We start from the raw sequence: 24,045 nt of genomic DNA on the forward strand, positions 1-24,045 counted from the left end.
AAGAGAAGGGTTATTTGGATTTTATTTGTTTATATTCTTGCCCTTTAAACTCTAGCATAACTCAGCAGGATTCTCCCCTCCTTATAAAACCGTACCCCAGAGAGAAAGTAAGCTCGGTAACTCTCATTTCCATGTTGATGTTTGTTTGCAAGTTTATGTGGAGCTCAGAATCCAAAGTTGGCAGGATATGAAAACGTTTGTATATCATTTAATCTGTTTTATTTCATTTCATTTCTGTGTTTTTATTCCCAAAGCAATTGGTTTTATTCAGGAATCAACAGGCTTTTTAAAATCCATCTATGAGTATTTGAACCAAAGCTTGAACCAAATGTAGTAATACATTTCACAGCCATTTTTGCCACTATGCCATAATTATAAATCCTCGGCCTCAAAGAAACCTATTTAATATCTTATTCAGATTGAGATTCTAGTCTTTAGTGACATGGAATATAGAACAATAGTTTCTGTATATCTCAATGGTCTTTACATTTGCATTTTTAGCCATTTTAACTAGCCCCTTAAACTGTCTTTTATGACTCTGCAGATGAGCTGTCTGAATTCAACAATAATTTTACTATGTATTCCCATAATACTCCTAGTCATTTAAAAAAAGACAGGGGAATGGACAAAGCCAACCATTCCCAATTGTTTAAGAAACCAGTGAGCACATCCCTTGCTCGGACTGCATGGAATACAGCCTGAGAGGGAAACCTGTGATTTCGTTTCTCTCTTGACCCACACAGGAGAACAGTTCTAACAAGATGCCATTCGTGCTTGTCGTAGTTGGTCAGAAACTGCTGCTCTGTGCTTGGCAAAAGTTGATTTGAATTTTAGATGCTGTGTGCAAGGAAACCATGTGCAGTTTTAAGCAAGGATCTTCACTGAAATTTCTCCCTACCGTCAGCTACGTAGAGCACCCAGCTCTCAGCATTTGACACAGTTGGCCATGCGTCATGATTTCCTAGGATACCTTTGGTCTCTTTGTCCATAGCATTCTCTATCTGGGGTACACTCACCATAGGCAGAGGAAAAACATGGTGACCAGGGTGGCTGCTGCAACATATTTGAGGGGGTCAGGGTAGACAGTGAGGTCCGAAGGTAGCCAGGAGTTAGCTCATGTAGGACTTTGTGGGCCACATGAGGACTGGCCTGATCTGGCTGATGGGATACCCTTAGAGGATTTTCAGTAGAAGAGTGATATGATCCGACCTGAATTTTTACGAGATTTCTTTGGCCTCTCTGTGGACTAGTTGCTGTGAAGTGGGGAAAGCTGGAGGAGGCAGACACCAATTAGGAAGCTCTCAATACTTAATCCAGGTGAAAGATGACAGTGACTTGGACCAAGATGGTGACACTAAATGAGGCAGAGAGAGAGCAGTTTCTAGATAGGTTTCTAAGTAGAGAAGACATGTGTAGCTGACAGCTTGGAGGAAAGTTGTGCAAATGAGAGGAGTCACAAACTAGTTCAGGATTTTGGTCTCAGCCACTAGAAAACAAGTGTTGCCATTCACTGATTTGGAGAAGCCCATGAAAAGGAAGTTTGGGGGTTGGGAATCAGGAGTTTAATTTGGACATATTAAATCTGAGATGATGCCAATTATATCCAAGCGAAGTTGAATAGGCTGTGTGTGTGTGTGTGTGTGTGTGTGTGTGTGTGTGTGTGTGCACATACAGGTGTCATCAGCATTTGGGAGCATTTGAAACTGGATGAGGTCACCAAGAGAAGGAATGTTAAATAGACAAGCTGTCAGAGAAATGATTTGGGCTCTTAATCATATAGAAGTCAGGAGAACCAGGGAATGAGCAGTCAATGAGATAAGAGAATCAAGAGGGAGAGGCATTCCAAAAGCTAAACTGTTAAAAAACAAAACAAAAAGTTTTAGGAGGGAGTAACTGTCAGAGGTTTCAGATAGGGAAATAAGACAAGACTTGAGAATTAATCATGGAGGTCATTGCATTCCTTAACAAAAACAATTTCTATGGAGTAACGGAGATGAAAGCCTAAATTGGATTTATTCAAGAGAACAGAGGAGGAGAGAAATTGGACACCATGTGTACAGACAGTTTTTCAAGATTGGTAAAATAAAGGAGGACAAAGGGGCCAGAGCTACAGGGAGATGCAGGGTCAAGATTTTTTTCTCTAAACCTGGGGTATAAATATAAATATGTATGTTTATATTGCTGCTGGTGGTAATTCAGTAGTGAGTGAAAAATTCAGAAGAGGGAGAATTGCTGGATCAATGAATGTCCTTAGGTAGGCAAGAGATGAGATGCAATGTGCAGTAGAGAGGTTCATCCTGAGAGGAATGCAGACAGACACTTTCTTCATAGGAGTGCAAGGAAAGCAGAATGGGCACAGATGCAGGGAGGTGGGTAGCTATGGTATCTGGACACAGGGAGGTTCTCTTCTCATTGCTTCTGTTTTCTCAATGAAATAAGCAGCTCAGTCATTAGCTGGTAGTGAGAAACCAGAGGAAGTGGAAATTTGAGGTTAGAGAGGAAGGTTTAAAATAGTTCTCTAGGGAAATAGAAAGCAGATGGATTAGGGCAATGTGGATGGATTGCCAGACAGCATTGAGTCCCTTTGAGATTAATGACCATACATTTAAGGCGAAAATAGTCAGTGGGATTGTGTGCTTTTGTCCAGCTGTGGTCAGCCACCCTGATGGAGATGCAGAGTGGGTAAAGAATTGAATTTAACCAGGATAGACGTTTGGCCACATGAAGGCCCTGAAGGGAGAAGCAAGAAAGCTGATTGTGTATTCTAGGCTGTGAGTATAATGGTGGCTTATGGGGTTTAATCTGAGTAAAGCAAATGAAGACATGCTGGGATTTTAGTTTTTGATGCAGCTTAGGGATCAACGAACTCAGGGTTTTGGAGGATATTGGAAAGCTAAGAGGTGGTCAGTTAGGGAGTAGAGAAGCCTGAAACTGTGATTCTGGAGTGGGTGCAGGTACTGATGATAGGGTCTAGAGCTAGTGATTCTCAGCCGGGGGGGGGTTTCGCCTCTGAGGAGGCATTTGCAATGTCTGGGGACGTTTTTGGTTGTCATAACTGGAGGTAGAGGAGATACTGCTGTTATCTGGTAGAGGCCGGGGTGCTGCTCAGCATCCTACAAGGCATGCCAGTAGTGCTGAGGTTGAGAAGCCCTGGTTTAGGGTATGATAAAATAAAAACTTCAGCTGAATTTAAATTTAACGGAGTTTAATTGAACAATGAATGAATTGCGAATTGGGCAGCCTTCTGAGCCAAGGTAGTCTCAGAGATGCCAGCACAGCCATGTGGTGGAAGAAGATTTATGTACAGAAAAATGAAAGTGATGTACAGAAAACGGGAGTGAGGTACAGAAACAGCTGCATTGATTATAGCTTGACATTTGCCTTATTTGAACACAATCTGAACAGTTGGCTACATTTGATTGGCCAAAACTTGGTGATTGGCACAAGGTGATTGGCTATGGCCTGTTTACACCTATACTTGTTATAGTTCACAGTGTACAGAAAAACCCTTATGCTGAACTTAAAATATGTAAGGAGGCAGCTTTAGGCTAAATTTGATTGAACAGGTATGACCGTAGAAATGAGTTGTTGGAGAAGAGAAACAGACTAAGGTTTTAGAAGGTTTATCTTACGACTGATGAAATCTCCAAAAATGATGACAAGAGTAGTATTAGAGAAAAGCGTAGATAGCCAGGGATGGAAGAAGCTAATTTCTCAGTGTGTGGAGTCGTTTTCTTTTTCTTGAGCTAGCTGATAGGCTAGCTTTGGATTTCATAATCCTGGCTAAGAGCTACACGTTCAAATTAGCCAAAGAGTGTTGTGTGTTTTTTAAAAAGTCACCTGTTTATTAACTAACTTTGGTGTAACGAAATCTTTGTCTTAAAATAGATGCCTAAAAGCTGTTTGGGAATTTGGTTAGTCTTTTTGCTCAAAATTCTGTGACTGTAAATGTGGACGCGTGGTCTAATTCCATCTTTAAATAATGTTTCAGGATGACAAGTCTTGCAACCAGGCCTTGAGGAAGGGATCTGGTTTAAGAAAATCCTTGAGAAGGCCAGGTGCAGGGGCTCACACCTATAATCCCAGCACTTTGCGAGGCCGGCCGGTGAATCACCTGAGGTCAGGAGTTCGAGGCCAGCCTGGCCAACATGGTGAAACCCCTTCTCTACTAAAAATACAAAAATCAGCCAGGCATGGTGGCAGGCATCTGTAATCCCAGCTACTCAGGAGACTGAGACAGGAGAATTGCTTGAACCCAGGAGGCGGAGGTTGTGCCACTGCACGCCAGCCTGGGTCACAAGATTGAGACTCGGGAAAAGAAAAAAAAAGAAAGAAAGAAAGAGAAAATCCTTAAGAAACCTTATTTATAGACTTTAGAGACTGTGGCTTTCCAGTACTCATCACCATGGAGAAAACTAGTCAAAATCACACAGAGTGAATAAGGGTTGCAAGCCAGTGCTGCTTCCTGGAATAAGCTGGTCCACTAGTCTAGTCTTGTGCTTTGTCCTTCATTTTGAACCCAAGTGCCCTGGGGCTACTTTTCTGCCTACCCACAATAGCAAGGAACTCTTTTGTTTGCATCTCCTCTGAAAGAAATGCTTGTTTTGAGGTTTGGACCACAAATAATAATCTGTTGTTCCCTGTAATAATAATCCACCCTCTTTAGCAGAAAAAAAAATCTGCTTGATGCAATATGGCTATCAGTTTATTTAAAAGAATAGCCAAAAGTGCCCATTGTGTCCTGAGAATAAACATTTGCAAGATGGTTGGGAGTAATGGGGGAGTACTCTTGTTCTCCTTGGCTGAGAGTCAGTTAAGTCTTCAAGGAGAAAAAATTCTGAAAATGACCATCAGTCCTGGCTGACAATACTCTTCCTTATTCTGCCCATCTGTTACATTCTAAGAATAATTGCAACACTGCAGATATTTATTCCAAACTATTTCTTTAAAAAATATCGAAGATGGATATTTTTAAGTTACCAATTTTAGGCCAAATAAGTTTTTTCTTTTTCTGACTTTCATTTTGTCTGTGAAAGCATTGCTTTTATAGCAGCAAGTTCAAGTTAGCAATCTTTAACAATTTGGCAAATACTTTTAGCAACAGTCCTTAACAATTCCTGCAGTTGCCTGTGATTGCAGATCTTGAAAAAAGAGCCATTTTTATATTCCAAGTGGTAGACACATTTTAATTACTATTTCCTGGGCTTAGGCTAACTGACAAAACTTGATGGGTAAAATGAAAATGTGATATACGGTGTAATCAGCTGTTTACTTACCTAGCACAGTGAAATCTTATGGTAGGTATGGTTTCACTAACAAAACCAAAATAAGCATTTTTCTTCCTTAAGTTCTTTATAAGAAAAGGATCAGTTAAATAATAAATGTGGCTTTAAAATCAAGTTATATCTTAGGATAGTTTTAATTGCATTATACATGGATGATGAGAAGAGTTCAGTGTGATAATTGCGTAACAGATGCGCATCAGAACTACTTAAAGAAGTAAAAATACGCCCATCACGTCATTAAAAATAGACCATCAGGGAAGCCACCAAGAAGTCCTTCAGAAGGTGGATGAATAAACTGTGGTACGTCCATACAATTTGTATATTATTCAGCAATAAAAAGAAATGAGATATGCCACACAAAGACATGGAAGAAAGTTAAATGCATATTACTAACTGAAAGAAGCCAACCTTAAAAGGCTACATGCTGCATGGTTTTAACTAGATAACATTCTAGAAAAGGCAAACCTATAGAGACAGTATAAGGTCAGTGTTTGCCAGGGATGTGCGGGAAAGGAGGGCAGGAATAAATAGGTGTAGCACAGGAGACGCTTAGGGAGTGAAACTATTCTATATGATACTGTAATGGTGGAGATGTCACTACATACCTTTGTCAAAATCCATAGGATCTACAACACTAACTCAAATCCTAATGTAAACTATGGACTTTGGTTAACGATGATAAAACCATATTGGCTCATCAATTAAAACAAATGTATAGCACTAATGCCAGATGTTAATAATAGGAGAAACAGGATGGCCATGGGGGAGTGAGGGAATATGAGAATTCTACCTTCCATTCAATGTTTCTGTAAACCTAAAACTGCTCTTTTAAAAAGTCTATTAGTTAAATAAATATTCAATATAGCCAAACTAATAAGCATATCTTAACTAAAAAGCAATACAAACCTAAACTATCAGCAATTATTCTGTTTATGGTACTATTCTGATTGAACTTAGCTATAGAATATTCTGCCAGAAATATGTAATGGCAATGAATTACTGTATATATCTAGTAACTTTGCTGTATCTTTTCTTGTCTGGCAAAAATGTGCAGTGGTATTCATGCTAAGTCCTACTTTTAACTACCCTTATTCCTCTCTCTTCAGTGACAGCTGGAGTATCAGCCTTGGAAGTATATACACCAAAAGAAATCTTCGTGGCAAATGGTACACAAGGGAAGCTGACCTGCAAGTTCAAGTCTACTGATGAGACTGGCGGGTTGACCTCAGTCACGTGGAGCTTCCAGCCAGAGGGGGCTGACACTACCGTGTCGGTAAGAATGCTCGACTGCTCTTGGCTACTCCTACCTCACAGGTTTCTTTACTGCTGTATAATTAGTGATCCATTTTTCTGATGGTTCATTTCTAAAATGAGTGTATTTATTATCTATTATAGACTTCAAGGCCCTTCTCTTGCTTCAGGATAAAATAAGTTCAGCATGTCTTAAATGCAGCTGGTTTCCTTGTCTTTGCTCAGTTCCTCTCCACCATCAAATCCCATTCTGAAATTGATCTTAATTGACTCTAATCAGGATTTATCCTGCATCTTTTCATCTTTCATTGCCCCATTTTTATTGATATTTATTTTACATATTACCAGATTTTATATATATGTGTGTGTATGTACCTTCTGATTTGATTATTTTTTTAAATTTAGCATATAGTCCATCTGATTTAGCAATATTGATTGGGAGCTTACTATGTAGTGGGTTACGTAGGGCCTTCAAAAATGTCTAAAACAATCCTTGCTGTCACCCAGAGATGATTAGAAGGAAGGCTGATATATACTTGACTTTGGAGTAAGATGAAGGATGTAACAGAAATACAGCACCAGAGGGTTGAAAAAAAGGTTAGTTAGTAACTAGTGGAGTGCTGGTTATGCAGTGGGTGTTTATTAAACATGAACTGACTATCCTGGTTCTGGTCTGTAAAATGGAGATGATAAAACCTCCCACACAAGGGTGTTAGGAGGATAAAGTAAGATTATACAAGACAAGTGCTCAGGAAAGTGTCTAGCTCTTGAGTTACTAATATACACAATTTGTTGTTACTGTTGCTCTCCCAGCATGTTGAATGCCCTTCACATATTGGCACATATTTTAGTACTGTTGCACTTTTCAGGTTGTTAGTACTTAGCAAGGACAGTCTGTCATTTATCTTTAAGAATACCCAGCTAGGCGCGGTGGCTCACGCCTGTAATCCCAGCACTTTGGGCGGCCGAGACGGGCAGATCACGAGGTCAGGAGATCAAGACCATCTTGGCTAACACGGTGAAACCCCATCTCTACTAAAAATACAAAAATTAGCCGGGCGCGGTTGCAGGTGCCTGTAGTCCCAGCTACTCGGGAGGCTGAGGCGGGAGAATGACATGAACCCGGGAGGCGGAGCTTGCAGTGAGTGGAGAGCGCGCCACTGCACTCCAGCCTGGGTGACAGAGCGAGACTCCGTCTCAAAAAAAAAAAAGAATACCCAATTCTTCTGAATGGTGAGTTACATTTGTTGATCACCACCTAGATGTTGGGCCCGTCATATGCCTATGCCATTTACTCTTCACAGCTCTATGTGGAAGACAGGGTGGGGAGGATGGGAGACACTGACTCAAGATTATTCACCAGTGGCCACACCACACAGGTTAGAATTGTTGAAAGTTCAATACGGTATGATTTCCCTTATATATTATTTCTCTCTCAGGTAGAAAACTCTGCTAATAATATTTACTGCCTCATAGGTTTTAGGGATTACCTAAGGCAGTGCTTCTCAGTATTTTTTAAAATTTATTTTTAAAAGGAGCCTTTTGACGTTTTTTCTTAATCTCTGCCCCCTTCCATGAAATTTTAATATGGTAGATATCCTCTGTATCTGTTTTATATATAACAGAGTAAGATTTTCTCAAAGCTTCCCACCCAAGAGCAAGTGTTTGCTCCCTTGGGGGAGAATCTGCCCTATGGAGAATGCATAGTCTAGAGGTCTTTATAAGAGAGGCCTTCCCTTACAGTAACCATAATGGTGAGCACAGAGATCCATACAGATATCGTGGGAAGACATACAAAGGCATTCTCTGCTTCACATAAATATGGCATCAGCATAGAACATACACTAATGTTCCCATAGAGGCAAGATTAAACACATAAGTTTACTCAAGAGAATCCAAAGAACTATTTAAACATTTAAAGATTTCCCACTGAAGTCTTTTGCAAGAGTTGGTGTGAGGGCCATTATTTAAGTCCACAGAAAATGAAGCAGTCATCAGGAAGACACCAGAGGTAATAACTTTCTTTTAAAGAGCAGTTCCATTTCTGCTGGAAACAGTCTGGTCAAGTGGGTCCATGAAGGTTTACATAACTCAGGCTTACTATTCAGAACATGCTGTAATTCTGATTAATATTTTTAGCTAATCAATTTATACTTACACACGAGTCTGATTGCAGTTAATCCGAGCATGTTCAGTTATTGACATAGGATCCTTTAATTCCAAAATGTCGGGACACATTTAATAAGATGAGTGGGTTGCTTTTTTGTTTTTGTATGTTTTACAGGAAAAGTATATTCAAACCCAGTATATTCAAAAGCCATACTGTAGATGGCTTTTTTGTCCCATGGCCTCAGGATCCACATATCTGAAACTGAACTCATTTTTTCTCCCTTCTGTTTCCCTTCTTTGCCTTTTTTTTTTTTTTTTTTTGGTGGGGGGAGGGGGGGCGTGTAATTATGTTCATCTAGAGATGAGTTTTGTGATCAATTTTTGTTTTGTTTTGTGTTTTCTGCCCTTTCCTTCCCTGTCCCTTACCACTTCCCTTCTGTCCCCAAGAAATAAGAACCTTTGCTGGTTCTTCCTACTTTGTTTCTAGCATCTAGCTTTTTGTCAGCCTTCCTGTGTCTCTGCTGTCTATTGAGCAGTGTTAACTGTGTGCGTGGTCTCATGCAGTAACCCCTTGTTATCTTCTGCTTCTGTGTTTTCATCTTTCAATCCAACCCTCATATGCCAGCAGGTGCGTAGTCTTATAACAGTTCTTTCACCTTTCCACTGCAAGTTGTCAGAAACTTAGATACCCATTGCTGACAACATTTGTCTAGAATTAAAAGCTCATTACAGTTTGGCCCAGCCTACCACTTTAGCCACGCTTCTGTTCTCTTACGGCATCACTTCCAGTTTAGTAAAAATGCTTTGTGCTTTGTTTTCCTACTTCTGAACACTTGTCATTTAAGCTGTACGCCATTTTTACCTTCTGTCTCCTCCATAATGCCTCTTTTTTTAAAAAAACCTTTTAGCCCTTAAAACTCACTACCCTTATCTGGGCCATTCCTGTAATACAGATCCCTTAATATGACAATTTTCCTCTTCTTCATCCTGAATATGGGTGTTTTAAGAGGACATGCCTATCTTACATCTTTAGTATACCTCATAGCTTTAGCACCATGGCTTGTACTTTAAAAATATTGATTGATAATGATTCTAGTCTTTTCTGTGAATTTTCACTGTTTTATTTCCATCTCTCAAAGGTTTGACCAAGGCATTATTCCTCAGTTTGGTTCAGCAAACTATGTAGTTCCGGCTGTGTGCAAAGTGCTAAGGAGTACAGAGATAAATACAACTTATCCCCTGCCTTCAAATGGCCCCCAGTCAATGAGGAAGCCTGACTGAGGGAGCTGTCTTAGACCCAGTGCTGGGAAACAGCATCATGTAGCTCATCCCCGCTGGTTCACAAATGTAAGGCAGGGAATATGTGGAGATGTTGTGGGAAGGGAACGCAGAGAGCTGATGATGTAAGGATTCGTTTGCAAAGCTGAGAGTTTATGGTTCATTTTTCTGGTGAAGAAGAGAGAGTGAAGGACTTTGAACAGATAAGACATGATCTCACCCAAGAGGCATTAAACATTGAAAATAGCATAAGCTTTGAAATCAAAGCTGAGTTTGAACTCCATCTCTAAAACTTGTAACTTTGGGAAAGTAACCAAGGTTTCCTGAGCCTCACATTCCCTGTTGATGAAATATCAGGTAGGTGAGTCTCACCTTGCAGGGTGGTTGTGAGGGTTGGAGAGTTGTTGGGAGACAGTTTTCCGTGGGTCTTTCACGTTTTTGCACACCTTGCTAGCAAAGGCACTGGCTGCCTTTGTTCTGGACTTTGTTTGTGCAGTAACTAGCCTTGGAAAGCAGAGATGATATTTCCCTCTGGAGCAGAGGACAGGTTTGTTTATTCTTGAGTATAGTGAAGGTAGTGTCTCCATTCAGGGCTAAAGTCAGACATGTCTTCTGCCCCTTGTAAGAGATTTGTGTTCCCTGAGCTTGGGGTTACTCCGCTGTGATATAATGCCCCTGCCTGCACAACATCCATGTGAGCCCCTCCATGTCATGGCTGTGGGACTTGGGGGGCAAGGGGAACAAACACATGCTTTCTGCTCATAAGGTTCTTTGTTTCTGAGTCTTCTTCATGGGAGTGAAGATTTCACAGGAGTCTGTGTCTTCTGTCAGCCATGTATGAACATGTGGCCAACTAACTTTGTTAGCTTGTAAGTAGGATAAAATCCCAGACCCTTCAGCGTTCTTAACAGGCATTTAGATCATATGAAATGCAGGGTAAATATTTGATAAATGTTATAATAATAACCATTATTCTTTATCAGTGATCATTTAGGCATTGTGGAAGATGATGAGTTAGACATACCAGTTAAGAGGCCCAAGATAATGAAAGCATAAAAACAGACATTGTCATTGGGAACTGAATAGAGAGAAAGGAGAACTGAGAGAAACTAATGAGACAAATTGACAATACTGGGGGATTAACTGGATGGGAAGAAAGAGAATCAAGGATTACTTCAAGATTTATGGTTTGGGAAAGAAACGGTAGCCATCAGTGAAGATGGGATACATGAAGATGGGAAGATAAAGTTTGTAAGAGAAGGTGACAAGCTTGGGGGAGAGGGGCAGTCAGGTGGTAAAGTGAGTAGGCAGTTGGGCGAGGAGTCTAGAGCTTACGGGACGCTATTGATGAGAGGTCTGGGAGTTAAGAAAATCCAGATGATCATTAAATCATGGGAATGGATGAGTCTGCACTGGTGTTTTCAGCATGCTCAAACAGTTCTGAAAATGTTCTGTTTGCTTTGCTAATAGAGCTGGTTTCTATCCCCAGCTCCACCATCACCCGGGCCATGAACCAGACATCAGGCCTCCAGCATAGCTGCTTGGATTAGAGCCAAGTGTGAGGATAGATCCCCTCCCACTGGGCCTTAACCCTGCTTCCAGGTGCTGAATTTGACAAGGTTACTTTGAGAAGACAGTTCCTTTGCTGAAAGCAGGACTGAGGAGAGAGTGAGGAGTGGAAAGAGAAAGGGGTCAAAGGCTGAACTTTCAAAAGAGTATCTTGTGTTATCTGGACTTTGTTCCTTTCACACACCCATGACTTCTCCATGGGAAACCAGAAGGAAGAGGGAGAAACTCAGATTAGCTGATCTGAGATATTTAGGATTCTTTTCCTTTGTGCCTTTGTGTATCTTAGTGGTAAGCTAAGTGAACACTAAGCTTTCTGAAGCCTTAGGGATCACTGGGCTCAATTATGGTGTTATTGGAAGAACATTGACTTTGAAGACTCAGATGGGTCTAAATTTTACTCTGGGTCCCCAGTTACTATCATTGGGACCTTGGGAAAATGGCAGCTCTTAAGTCTCCATTTTGTCTTTTATAAAATTATGGGTGGTAATAATTATATCAGTGAAATACTGAGAGGATTCGAGATGACGTGTGAGTCTGATTCTTTCATTGAAACCTGGCAGAGTTGAGTCCCATGATCTCTAAACTTCTGTCTGGCTTAGATTCCATAACTTGTGATTTGTAGTATGATGTTGCATTTCTTTCAGTATGAAGTCTTTAAAAGAACCTTTCATAGCATGCACATTACAGAGTTTAGGAATTCTGCCTTTGAGAATAGTTCATGTGTTCCTTTTTTCTAATTGCAGTTTTTCCACTACTCCCAAGGGCAAGTGTACCCTGGGAATTATCCACCATTTAAAGACAGAATCAGCTGGGCTGGAGACCTTGACAAGAAAGATGCATCAATCAACATAGAAAATATGCAGTTTATACACAATGGCACCTATATTTGTGATGTCAAAAACCCTCCTGACATCGTTGTCCAGCCTGGACACATTAGGCTCTATGTCGTAGAAAAAGGTACTTCCTTGAGTATTTTCGCAGTAATAATGCAGTCTCCTTTATCTCATGTTTGGATGGAGAACCAGAGTTGCATTTCATGGTGGGTTTGGAGGGAGGATTTTTGCCGTACAGTTGTGCTCCCTGTTGCCGTGATCCTGTGGCTCTACCAAACACACTTGGAATTGGGGAACTGTTGCTCATTCTGACCCAGAGTGGCTGGTTCTCCATTTTTATTCCTACCGTCTGGAGCCTATTAGTCTAATTTCAGGAATATTAATTTTTCAGTGTTAATCAGAAGAAAGACCAAATTCATTATGTGATGGACAGTGGGAAAAAAGGAGATTCATACTGTTTTATACTCTCCAGGAGAAAGTTTTCAACAACAGCACAGTTATTTCTCCCTTTTGATTTTGAGAACAAACAGGAAATGCAGGTTCTGGTGTCTCATTTTTGAGACAAAAGTCTGCTTTGTCGGAGAGTAGATCCAGGTAAATTCATACCTCCAGTTTTTCGTTAGAGCACTGAGAGGGATTGTAGGTGTAGAAATGCTTAGTTCCGTAGTTCATTCTTTCTCATCTAATATTCACATGTCATGAATTACATAGTAATAGGATAGACAGTGGGATCTCATAGTTTGTATAATAAAAGAGGGTACAGTAACTGCTAAATGAAAATACTTGCTTGTTAATTTAATAAAATTCCATGTTTTCTCTGTGTAGCAATGTACCTTAAAACTATTTTGTTCTTGGCTGGGCGCGGTGGCTCAAGCCTGTAATCCCAGCACTTTGGGAGGCCGAGACGGGCGGATCACGAGGTCAGGAGATCGAGACCATCCTGGCTAACACAGTGAAACCCCGTCTCTACTAAAAAATACAAAAAACTAGCCGGGCGAGGTGGCGGGCGCCTGGGGAGGCTGAGGCAGGAGAATGGCGTGAACCCAAGAGGCGGAGCTTGCAGTGAGCTGAGATCCGGCCACTGCACTCCAGCCTGGGCGACAGAGCGAGACTCCGTCTCAAAAAAACAAAACAAAACAAAAACCAAACTATTTTGTTCTTTTTCTCTAGAGAATTTGCCTGTGTTTCCAGTTTGGGTAGTGGTGGGCATAGTTACTGCTGTGGTCCTAGGTCTCACTCTGCTCATCAGCATGATTCTGGCTGTCCTCTATAGAAGGAAAAACTCTAAACGGGATTACACTGGGTAAGAAACACTGTTTTTTAGGGCAGGGGTGGAGGGAGGGAATCAGGGTTTATAAAAACGTATGTATTTAATGAAAAAAGGATTTTGAAGAATTAACTACTGTTTTCTTTCATGTCAGAATCAGGCAGTCTCCTTTGGAGGTGTTCTAACATGGGCAAGCAGAAATCAGTGGGCCTGCTATGAAATGTGGAATGATTCTAATCTTTGTTCCAGTTTCCTTCTTAGGTTTGGTGAGATGAGTTGCTCAGCAGTTTGTGCTCTGTGTTTCAATATATGCACTATGCAATTAGTATTCTTAGTCTTAAGACTTAAGACTTAGTCTTAAGTCACTTACCCAATTTAAGAGTTTAATTTCAATTTCTTGGTAATAAACTCACAAGGTGGTTCTTTCCAGTTGGGAAATATAAAACCCTAATTAAGAAGAAGTTGTGAGCTGGAAGTAGTGGCATGCGCCTGTAGTCCCAGCTACTTAGGCTGAGGCGGGAGGATTGCTTGAGCCCCAGTGTTTGAGTCTAGCCTAGGCAACAGAGCAAGACCCTGTCTCTTTAAAAAAAAAAAAAAAGAAGAAGAAGAAGAAGAAGACAAAGAAATGGTTTTAATAAACTACCTCCCCCAGTCCAATGTGATGATGGTGCAGGGATTTTCCTTTTTGTAGTTCCCCTACCCTACTCCAAGCTTAAGTATCTTTATTGCTTTGATCATTCTTAGCTAGAATCACCCACAATGGGATAATGAGTTGATAACAAAATATATCAGCAATAAAGAAAAATAGACTTTTTGTTTATGGCTTCTCAAATGGAACACGTTTAAGCATAGGGTGCGTGTCTAATTAAAGAACCTTCTCTTTTCCCCACCCCAGCTGGAAAGCTAACCCATATAAGCTATGTAGAACTCATGTGGTAAGACTGGGAGCAGAGACTGGATTCAAGTTGATGTAGCATGAGCAGTGTTGCAGGTGCACAGATCTAACTTTAACCATCCTGAAGGGACTCTGATGTGAAAGGATTGCATGTCCTGAACTCTTGCTGGTGGATGGTGGGAACCTCTATCTATGGGCTCTGCTGATCTAGAGTTTTTAGGAGTGCCGTGTTTTAACAAGTTTGAGTGTTCAAATTCAGATATTACTTGCTTGGAATGCTTCTATTCTGCTGACTGTATCTGCCCCCCTTGCATGGTGAGTGTTTTATGATTAAATATAGCTGGACTATTGATTTTCAACATGAGACTAATCCAGGGTGGTGACATGCCAGTCTTTGTAGTTCTTGCTTTGGGGTTAATGAGGGGCAGGAACAAGTTCCTTAGACTCCTGCATGGCATCGTGAATGCTGCTGTTCTTCTTACTTTGGTTTTTTTCCTCCTCCCCTACCTTTTCTACCTTGGTGTGCTGGGATCAGATCCTGCTTATCTTCCACTTCTTAAGAAAAGCTGACATAGAAGACACATTGGGACTATAACAGGGCTGGGTCTCCTCTTCCACTCCCACTAGACACATGGTAACTAATCACATTGCCCGTTGCTGTTAATATTCCTGTGTACGTATTCAGCCCCTCTCCCTTGTTAATGACTAACCAGCTAGCTCTGAGCTAACCCAACAGCTATGATGATTTGTCCACGAGTATGTCACACGTTTGTATTGGAAACATGTTGAGCAAACCATCCGGATGAAACTGGGTTGTCAAGTTACATAGAGTTTTTATGCACATCTGAATATTTGTGCTCTTCGTGTAAAATGCCATTGCGTGTGTGTGTGTGTGTGTGTGCATTAGTTTTCTTTTTTCATACATGTATTGTGTTATCAGTAAGTAAGATCCTGACTGATTATGTCTTAGAATAATTAGACAATTTTGGTTCAGAGCATGTAGCCTCCCATTTCAGAGAAGGAACAGTTTGCAGAATGCATGGTATGCTTTGGTCTTAGTAATGACGCTTTAAATGTGATTCTCCCCAAACTCCTAAGTTTTAAAAAGTATACATCATAAGGCTTTAAGCTGTACTTATGACACATCGCATTGGAAAATCCCTACGCTGTACCCCAGCTGGCTTACTTCCTGGCATTCACTTTCCCTGATTCATTTATGAGACAGTGCTTGTTGTTAAAGACTCCTGTCCCCGTGAAAAGGTTCAGCCTGTGTGACGTGGCATTCCCTAGTTTCTCATTCATGACTTCCTGGGTTTTTGGGGGGATTTGATTGTGGTATTGGTAGGAATAAAACTATGGAGAGAACAAGATAAGCCAAGACTTGCCTGGATATATATCTGTAATTTAAAACATACATTCAGAAGGGGTTTGCCTTTGATTGTAACAAAAGTGAATTGCCATTAAACTATTAAAAGGTACCATAGAGCTTGTTCCCTTAAACCTTTATCCCAAAGGAGGGTTGATGGCAGGGGGAAAAGACAAACAGCAAAAGGAAAAATGTGTACTGTAACCAGAATCTCAATATGATTTTTGTAAACTGGGTTGAAGAGGTTGTACCACCACATTTGTTTCTGTGCCTCCCCCAGTGATGAGTTCATTGACTTAGAAGAATGAGTGAGTGTCAGGAATAGAAAATAGTTTTAAAATATGTGATCATTTTGATACCCATTGTTACGTTGTCTTTTGTTTTTATGTATCTGTTGCTTCATCTTGCCGTCACTTGCATTTCTATATTTTTGTTTCTATTTATTATTATTTTTTACACTTGTTCTTCAAATTGCCAATTCTTCAGCTGCAGTACATCAGAGAGTTTGTCACCAGTTAAGCAGGCTCCTCGGAAGTCCCCCTCCGACACTGAGGGTCTTGTAAAGAGTCTGCCTTCTGGATCTCACCAGGTAATGGGTGATTGCGATTCTGCTCACTGCACTGTTCCCTACAGCTTGGTGCTCTGTCACTTCCCTGGGTGTGGAAAAGAATACTGAGCTATGAGAGACAGAGACAGACAGACAGACAGAGACAGAAAGAGAAAGGGTGGGAGTGAGGAATTAAAGGGCTGGCTTAGGAATACCACAGGAAAGTATGTGGTGAAAAATCTGCTTGAGCAAAGATTTCCATGAAACCACCAATAACATAAATTGTTTATTAACAATGTGGCTTCCTTGCCCCAAGCAGAATTAGGAAATGGCTTGTCAGTAAAAGATTCTTCTTTAATTGCCCAAGGAAATGAATCTAGTGAACGAGATTCTTTCTGTATTGAGGTACTCTGTAAGATAAGAAATTAGCAGGGAAAAGTTGGTTTTCTTAGTATTGATAATAAAACAAAAATTATTTCCTACAGATTCTTTAGAAAAAATGGAAAGTAAGCATTTATCTGAATAATTAATAGGCTTGATGAACAAGGAATGGTTTTGGTTTCTACTTGTGGAAAGTACAGAAGAGAAACAGGTTTTATTTGGAAGTTGGCATATAATCTAGCTTTGTGTGTTTTGGCTATCGTATTTTAATTATAATTGTGGCTTGGCAAAAATTCCATAGCTTTGTTCATTCAGTTTGATTCTTCTGGGGTAGAATGCATGCTAAAGAATTTGGCCAGTTATAGCTTTGTCCTAAAAAGGTGTTAGCTGGTGGGAATGGATTTTAGAGGAAATAAAGAGAGTAACAGTGTTGTGGGGAAAGTGCCCATAGTCTTACTCCATAGTTGTTATATGTGGTGAGGAAACTACGGCATTGTGATGTTAAATTACTAAAAGCACACACCTAGTTGGTGACAGAACTGGGGCTAGAACCCAGGTGTCCAGACATTATGTTCTCTACCACAGCATCAAGCTCATTACTTGTTCCTATTCAGTCTATCTGTCTGTCTTTCTCTCAGATTACATAATATGCATCAGATACCTCAGTCTACTAATTTGGGTTGTGAACAGGAATAGGGTTGTGAATGAAGACATGAAAGTTACACATAGGCATAGCATCTAAAAAAGCCTTGTAACATTTTTCTTCCGCCCTTGAAGCACTATGGAAGTTGCTTTTTTGCTGAAAACAAGCTAGAAAAAAGAAAAAGAAACTATGGTTTTCAAGACAGTGGAACACGGATTATGCAGCACTGTGATCCCCGAGAGAAGGGAAACAGACAATGTGAGCTGTGTTATTGCCCCAGTGTACCGCCTTGAAGCAGTTCCCACACTGCAGTGTAGGTGGGGAAAATGGAAACCGAGCCCAGCTGTCTCACTGAATTGAGAAGGCTGAAATCAGAATTTGGGGAGGTCAAGGAGGCTAGGATTTATGAGGCTGAGTACCAAAGAAGGAACCATAGAGAGAACGTGCTAGGATGAGCACGAGCACTTCAGAGATCTGGAGCAGGGTCCCCTTGAGTCTTTGTCTGATTACAGAGTTGTATACACAGAGGAGAAGACTCTCTGAAACTAGGGGAAGAAGTACCTGAAATGCAATGGGTTGCACAATGCCTGGGGCTCACACAGGTCTGGGACTAGTTTGTGTTCCTAAGAGCCAGAGTAGACAGACTTAAAATACACAGGATATTGGTTGGGGTTCTCAAAATGGTCATGCCTAAATGGGCTAAATTAGCACCAGAATACAGGATGCTATGGACCCACCATAACAAAGCTTAAAAGGAAGACTTTGAAGAATCAAACGAATCCAAAAGTAATTTAGTTGCATTTTACAACAAAGTCCAACACTCTATGCCACAACAAAATTCAGCACCCAGCAATGTAAAATTTATAATATCTGGCACCAATCAAAAACTACCAGGAATGGCCGGGCACGGTGGCTTACACCTGTAATCCCAGCACTTTGGGAGGCCAAGGCAGGCGGATCACGAGGTCAGGAGTTAGAGACCAGTCTAACCAACATGGTGAAACCCCATCTCTACTAAAAATACAAAAATTAGCCAGGCGTAGTGGTGTGCACCTGTAATTCCAGCCACTCAGGAGGCTGAGGCAGGAGAATCACTTGAACCTGGGAGGCGGAGGTTGCAGTGAGCTGAGATCACACCACTGCACTCCAGCCTGGGCAACAGAGTGAGATTCCATCTCAGAAAAAAAAAAAAAAAACAAAAAAACAAAAACTACCAGGCATAAAAAGAAACCAAAAAATAAAACACATAAGCCAGATATAGTGGTGTGTACCTGTAGTCCCAGCAACTTGAGAGGCTAAAGTAGGATTGCTTGAGCCCAAGAGTGAAAGACCAGCCTGGGCAATATAGTGAGACCCTATCTCAGATAAACAGATGGATGAGCAGAATTCTTACTCTTTTTAAGTACACATGAAAATTAACCAAATATAGACCATATTCTGGGCCATAAAACAATTCTCATTAAATTTAAAAGGGTTGGAATCATATAAAGTATGTTCTCTGGCCACAATGGAATTAAACAGAAAACAATAGAAAGATACCTGGAAAGTCTTAAATATTTCAAAATTGAATAACCCATGAGTAAAACAAGAAGTTACAAGAAAAGTTAGAAAATATTTTGAACTGAGTGAAAATAACAACATATCAAAATTTGTGAGATATAGCTAAAGAAGTACTTTGAAGATTTGTAGCATTAACTGTTTATATTAGAAAAAATGAAGCTCTAAAACTGATGATCTAGGCTTCTGTCTGAAGAAACTAGAAAAAGAAGAGCAAATTAAACCCAACATAAACAGATAGAAATAATTAAGAGAAGAGCTGTGGAAAAATCGGCTGACATTCTCATTGTTTCCCTGTAGGTAATCTGTCTCTTCTCTCTGGCTGCTTTTCAGATCTTCTTTATGCCTTTGGTGTTCTGCATTTTATATACTATTTAATTATAAATTATTCCTTGTTGCATCTGCTTGTAATTTCATTGGACCTCCTGAGTCTTAAGGTTGATATCTTTAATAAATTATAAAAAATTTCCAGTCACAATCTCTTTGAATTTCTCCTTTCTGCATTTTATCTATTTATCTTTTTATGGAACTCTGATTATATGTGTATTGTACTGCCTCTATGCTCTAAGTCTCTTAGCCTCTCTTGCATATCTTTCATCGTATTGTCTTTCTGCCATTTTCTGCATAATTTCTTCATCTGCCCTCATTCACTAATTGTTTAGCTGTGACTAGTCTACTGTTTAGCCCCTTTTTAAAGTTTTTAAACTTCAATTTCATATTATAGGTTTATTTTCTAGAAAATTTATTTGGTTCTTTTTTAAATATACCTGACTAATTTTGATAGTTCCTTATAACTTCATTATATTTTCAACTATCTTATTTATTTAAGCATATTAAATATTCTTATTTTATACCTCAAAACTGATCATTTCAGTGTCTGTAGTCTTTATTGATCTGACTACGGTTTTTGTTTCTGTATTTCTTGCTAATGGTGGCTATTTTCTCATCTCATGGGGGTTTTATAATTTGAAGACTATACTTATGTTCTTGGCACTTTGTACAAATTGATTGAGTCTTCATTTAAAATACATTTACTCATGAGAAGATTTGTATTTCTTCAGCCTGTGCCTGTGAGAAAAAAAATGCACAGGAGGTAAAAAAATTCTGAGACCTTGCATGGTAGACTGTATAATGGCCCCACAAAGAGGTTCACATTCTAATCTTTGGATTCTTTAGGATATGTTACCTTACATATCAAAAAGGACTTGGCAGATGTGATTAAATTGCCTTGAGATGGGGAGATTTTCCTGGGTTATCTGGGTAGCTCCATGGTAACCATAAAGGTCGTTAGAAGAGGGAGGCAGAATGGTGTGCATCAGAGAAAGACTGGAAGATGCTGTACTGCTGACTTTAAAGATGAAGAACTCATAACCAAGGAATACAGGCAGCTTCCAGAAGCTGGAAAAAGCAAGGAGACGGATCCTCTCCTGGAGCCTGTGGAAGGCATGCAGTCCTTGATCTTAACACAGTGAAACACATTTCAGACTTCTGACCTGTAAAACTGTGAGATAATTAATACGTTTTTAACACCTTTAAAATTATCTTTACTCTCCTCCTTCAAACTTGATTGCTAATCAGGTTGGGTAGGATTCCAGGTTGTAAATCATTTTCCTTCATCATTTTGAGGCATTGCTGATTGTTCTGGCTTCCAGCATTGTGGCTTAGAAGCTGATGCCATTCTGATTCACTCCTAGGGCAGAGGAAGGTGGGGTCTACCTGAGCAAAGGGAGAGTAAAGATCAGAACCAAATTAGGGGTCTTCCAGCAAAGTGGAGTGGGAGGCCGGGTTGGGAAGGTGTTGTGTTAGATAGGCACTACCTAGAGTGTTAAGGCATTGGGGAAAAGATAAGAAAATTTTTTTTCTTTGTGAAGCTTAGTTTTGAATGAGATTGGTATAAAGTAATTTTTGTATATGTATTTGATGAATAGTTGGTTTTCCAGATCCTTTTCTGGATATCGTTGATGCTTTGTATGCAGAAGGTAGGTTTTTGGGTTATGTTGTTAAACAGTGATTGAATGGAATATTTATGTATTTGTCAACTATAGTGCATAGCATAGATAGGGTAATGTTTCAAGAAGTAGTTTTGTGCATTTTTCCTTTAGTCCTCACAACAGTCCTCCAGGGTAAGTTCTTTTGTTGTCCCTATTTTACATATGAAGAAACTGAGGCTTAGTTAGGCAAGTCACTTGCTCAAGGTCAGTAGTTAGTGGCTGAGCCAGATCTGTCTGGTTCTAAGGCACGTGTATATTTTATCCTGTCCAATTTTTTTCACCTCCACTTTGATCATCAGTATTTGTCTCATTTATCTCAAAGAAAGTCAGAATACATAGCTGTGTTTCATATTTATATTTTACTTAAAAAACAGTGAAATAAATACTAAAAAAAGGTGTTCTGTCAACAGTCAATGAGCATATGGTAAAAGCAGATGTTCTCTCTTAGTGATTCATGCTAGGATGTTGGGAATGATTCTCTAACACCTGAAGGACTAGAATCAAATTAAATGGGGCTACAAGCTACAGAGACTATGAAAGGTGTACTACAGGACGCAGCATAATGACTCCTGAGCAGTTAATTTGTATCTAGAAGCAGGTCTCTTTGCTCTTCTAGAATCCTTTCTTCCTGGACATTCTCCTCCAACCTTCACCAGTATGGTTTTTTATTGGAATAAATAATTAGTTTTGGTACAAGGAAACTTCAGAGGTAATTTTATCTCTAGTTGTAACTAAAATAATAGGCCTATATTAAGCAATGTGTTTCTTGAAACATTTTCAGTAGCTCAGGCCTATTCATGTAGAAAGTAGTTGAAAACATATTCCGAGTAGTTTTTCACTTTATTGTTGTAATTCTTTGTGTAAAAGCAAAAATAAATAAATGAGGTGGAGGGTGGGGAGGGTGAGTACCAAGAGGTAGAGTGAAAACAGCTAGGTTAATGTAGGTTTTGTTGTTGTTTTCCTTCTTTATTCTTGCATACCCAAAAGTGAACGTCTTAGCAATGGTGGGTTCATTTCAAAGTTGATCGTGGTTCAGAGGATCCTCTTGAATTCCTCAGCAGCCTAATTTGCCCTCAAAATCGAGGTGCTGAGGCATGTTCCATAGAGACTCAGGGCTCCTTCCACCTCTAAAGGGCACTCAGAATCAGACTTCATGGAGGTGTTCTAGATCGAGCGTGATCTGTCAGCAGACCCGAATCTCAACCTACATCCGCAATTTCTCTGCATCCTTTATTCCATCCATCCCTTCATCTAGCACCTACGTTCTGTCAAGTTCTAGGAAGTTAAGCAAATTCCTGACTTAAGACCTTATTTTATTCTAAGGGGGAAGAGGAATGAGGATAACAGGCAGTGGTAAACAGTTTGAAGAATACCAAGTCCATCAGCAGGAAGGGATTTCTTCAATGTTTTCCATTTACTTTCAACAGATAGTTGTATTCTTTTGACATGAAAGACAGTACTGTCTTACATGAAAGACCTCATTGATATTTTAACGTTTACAGACTAAGAGATAATTCTGTGTTCTTTTTCCTCTTTACTTTCTCTGTTCTCATTCTTTTCTACTCACATAGCATATCGATTATCTACTGCCACATAACAAACTCCTGAAAATATAGTGGCCTAAAACAGCCACCATTTATTTGACTTCCCATTCTATGGATTGGTTGAGCAGATTCTGGTCTGGGTGAGTTCAGCTGATCTCTGCTGGCTCGCTTGTGCATCTGCAGTTGGCTAGAAGCTTGAATGGTAGCTGGACAGTCTACAGTAGTCTCTCACTTAAATCTAACCATTGTCAGGCTGTTGACCAGGCAGAGAGAGGACAGCTTGGCCATGTGTCTCTCATCAGCCATCAGGCTAACTTGGGCATCTTCACATGGTCATAGTGGCTATGTGGATCCTAAGATCAGTAAGAGAGTGGAAGCGGCAAAGTCTGTTGAGGTCTGGGTATGGAAACTGCACAGCGTTACTTCTGCCTCATTCATTCTGTTAGTCGGAGCTGGTCACAAGATCAGCCCAGATTCAGTAAGGGTAGAGAAACAGATTTCTACTCTTGATGGAAGGACCTACAGCATTATGTTGCAAAGAGTAAGATGCAGTGAAGGAAAGAGTTTGTAGCCATTTGTGCAGTCAGTCACACATTGTAAACCCCTTCTCCCATGAACATACCCTAAAACTCTTGGTGAGTTTTTAGGAATTATGATATGGGGTTTTATTATCTAAAAATGTATATAATTTAATGTTGGGAGGTCTGTCCTATTCTTTGAAATAGCTGTTACCAGGGAACAGTTAGTTTTCATTCTGTTCCTAGTAGAAAACAGTCTTTTTTTTTTTTTTTTGAGACGGTGTCTCGTTCTGTCACCCAGGCTGGAGTGCAGTGGTGTGATCTCAGCTCACTGCAAGCTCCGCCTCCGGGTTCACGCGATTCTCCTGCCTCAGCCTCCCAAGTAGCTGGAACTACAGGCACCCGCCACCACGCCCGGCTAATTTTTTTGTATTTTTAGTAGAGACGAGGTTTCACCATATTAGCCAGGATGGTCTCCATCTCCTGACCTCATGACCCGCCTGCCTCGGCCTCCCAAAGTGCAGGGATTACAGGCGTGAGTCACCGCACCCGGCCGAAAACAGTCTTTTTAACTTCCTTTTGTTTGTTGGTGGGGTTAGCATTTAACTTGCAGCTTTCTGAGATGAATATAGAGGGTCTGTATGATTATTAACCATGTGATCTGTTAATATTACCCATGACAGCCATTGTAGACTAAAGATAAACACACAGAGTTTGTTTATTTGATCAGTTAATTTACTTGATCAGTTACCTTAGTGCATTTTAAAATGTATTTGTGTAACAAGACGTTCATAATAATAACTAACATGTATTAAGTGCTATCTGTGAGACACTGCCTAAGTTATAGGTATCATCTTATTTAATTTTCATAACAACAAAAAACAAAAATGTAGATATTATTAGTAATACCATTTTAGAGATGAAGAAACTTGTGCTTAGAAATTTACAAATATGCCCAGGACCACATGACCAGTGCTCTTCTCTAAGGTTCAACAAAGACGATATCGTAAT

General features: G+C 40.1%; 1 protein-coding gene across 9 annotated transcripts in view; it reads left to right on the forward strand.

Moving 5' to 3' along the window:
• Positions 1–24,045, forward strand: part of MPZL1 (myelin protein zero like 1) — a 71,069-nt gene that overhangs the window by 42,066 nt on the left and 4,958 nt on the right. For 3 of the 9 annotated variants that reach the window (XM_077999367.1, XM_077999404.1, XM_001089242.5), the window contains 4 exons: positions 6,392–6,558; positions 12,236–12,449; positions 13,496–13,628; positions 16,340–16,442. In XM_077999367.1, the coding sequence (XP_077855493.1) occupies positions 6,392–6,558; positions 12,236–12,449; positions 13,496–13,628; positions 16,340–16,442 (617 nt within the window). Of the gene's footprint in view, positions 1–6,391; positions 6,559–12,235; positions 12,450–13,495; positions 13,629–13,746; positions 15,122–16,339; positions 16,443–24,045 lie in introns of all 9 variants that reach the window. The other 6 variants (XR_013416190.1, XR_013416194.1, XR_013416189.1 and 3 more) reach the window with 4 other exon arrangements.

Source organism: Macaca mulatta, chromosome 1 (assembly GCF_049350105.2).
Source record: "Macaca mulatta isolate MMU2019108-1 chromosome 1, T2T-MMU8v2.0, whole genome shotgun sequence".
Classification (NCBI taxonomy): domain Eukaryota; kingdom Metazoa; phylum Chordata; class Mammalia; order Primates; family Cercopithecidae; genus Macaca; species Macaca mulatta.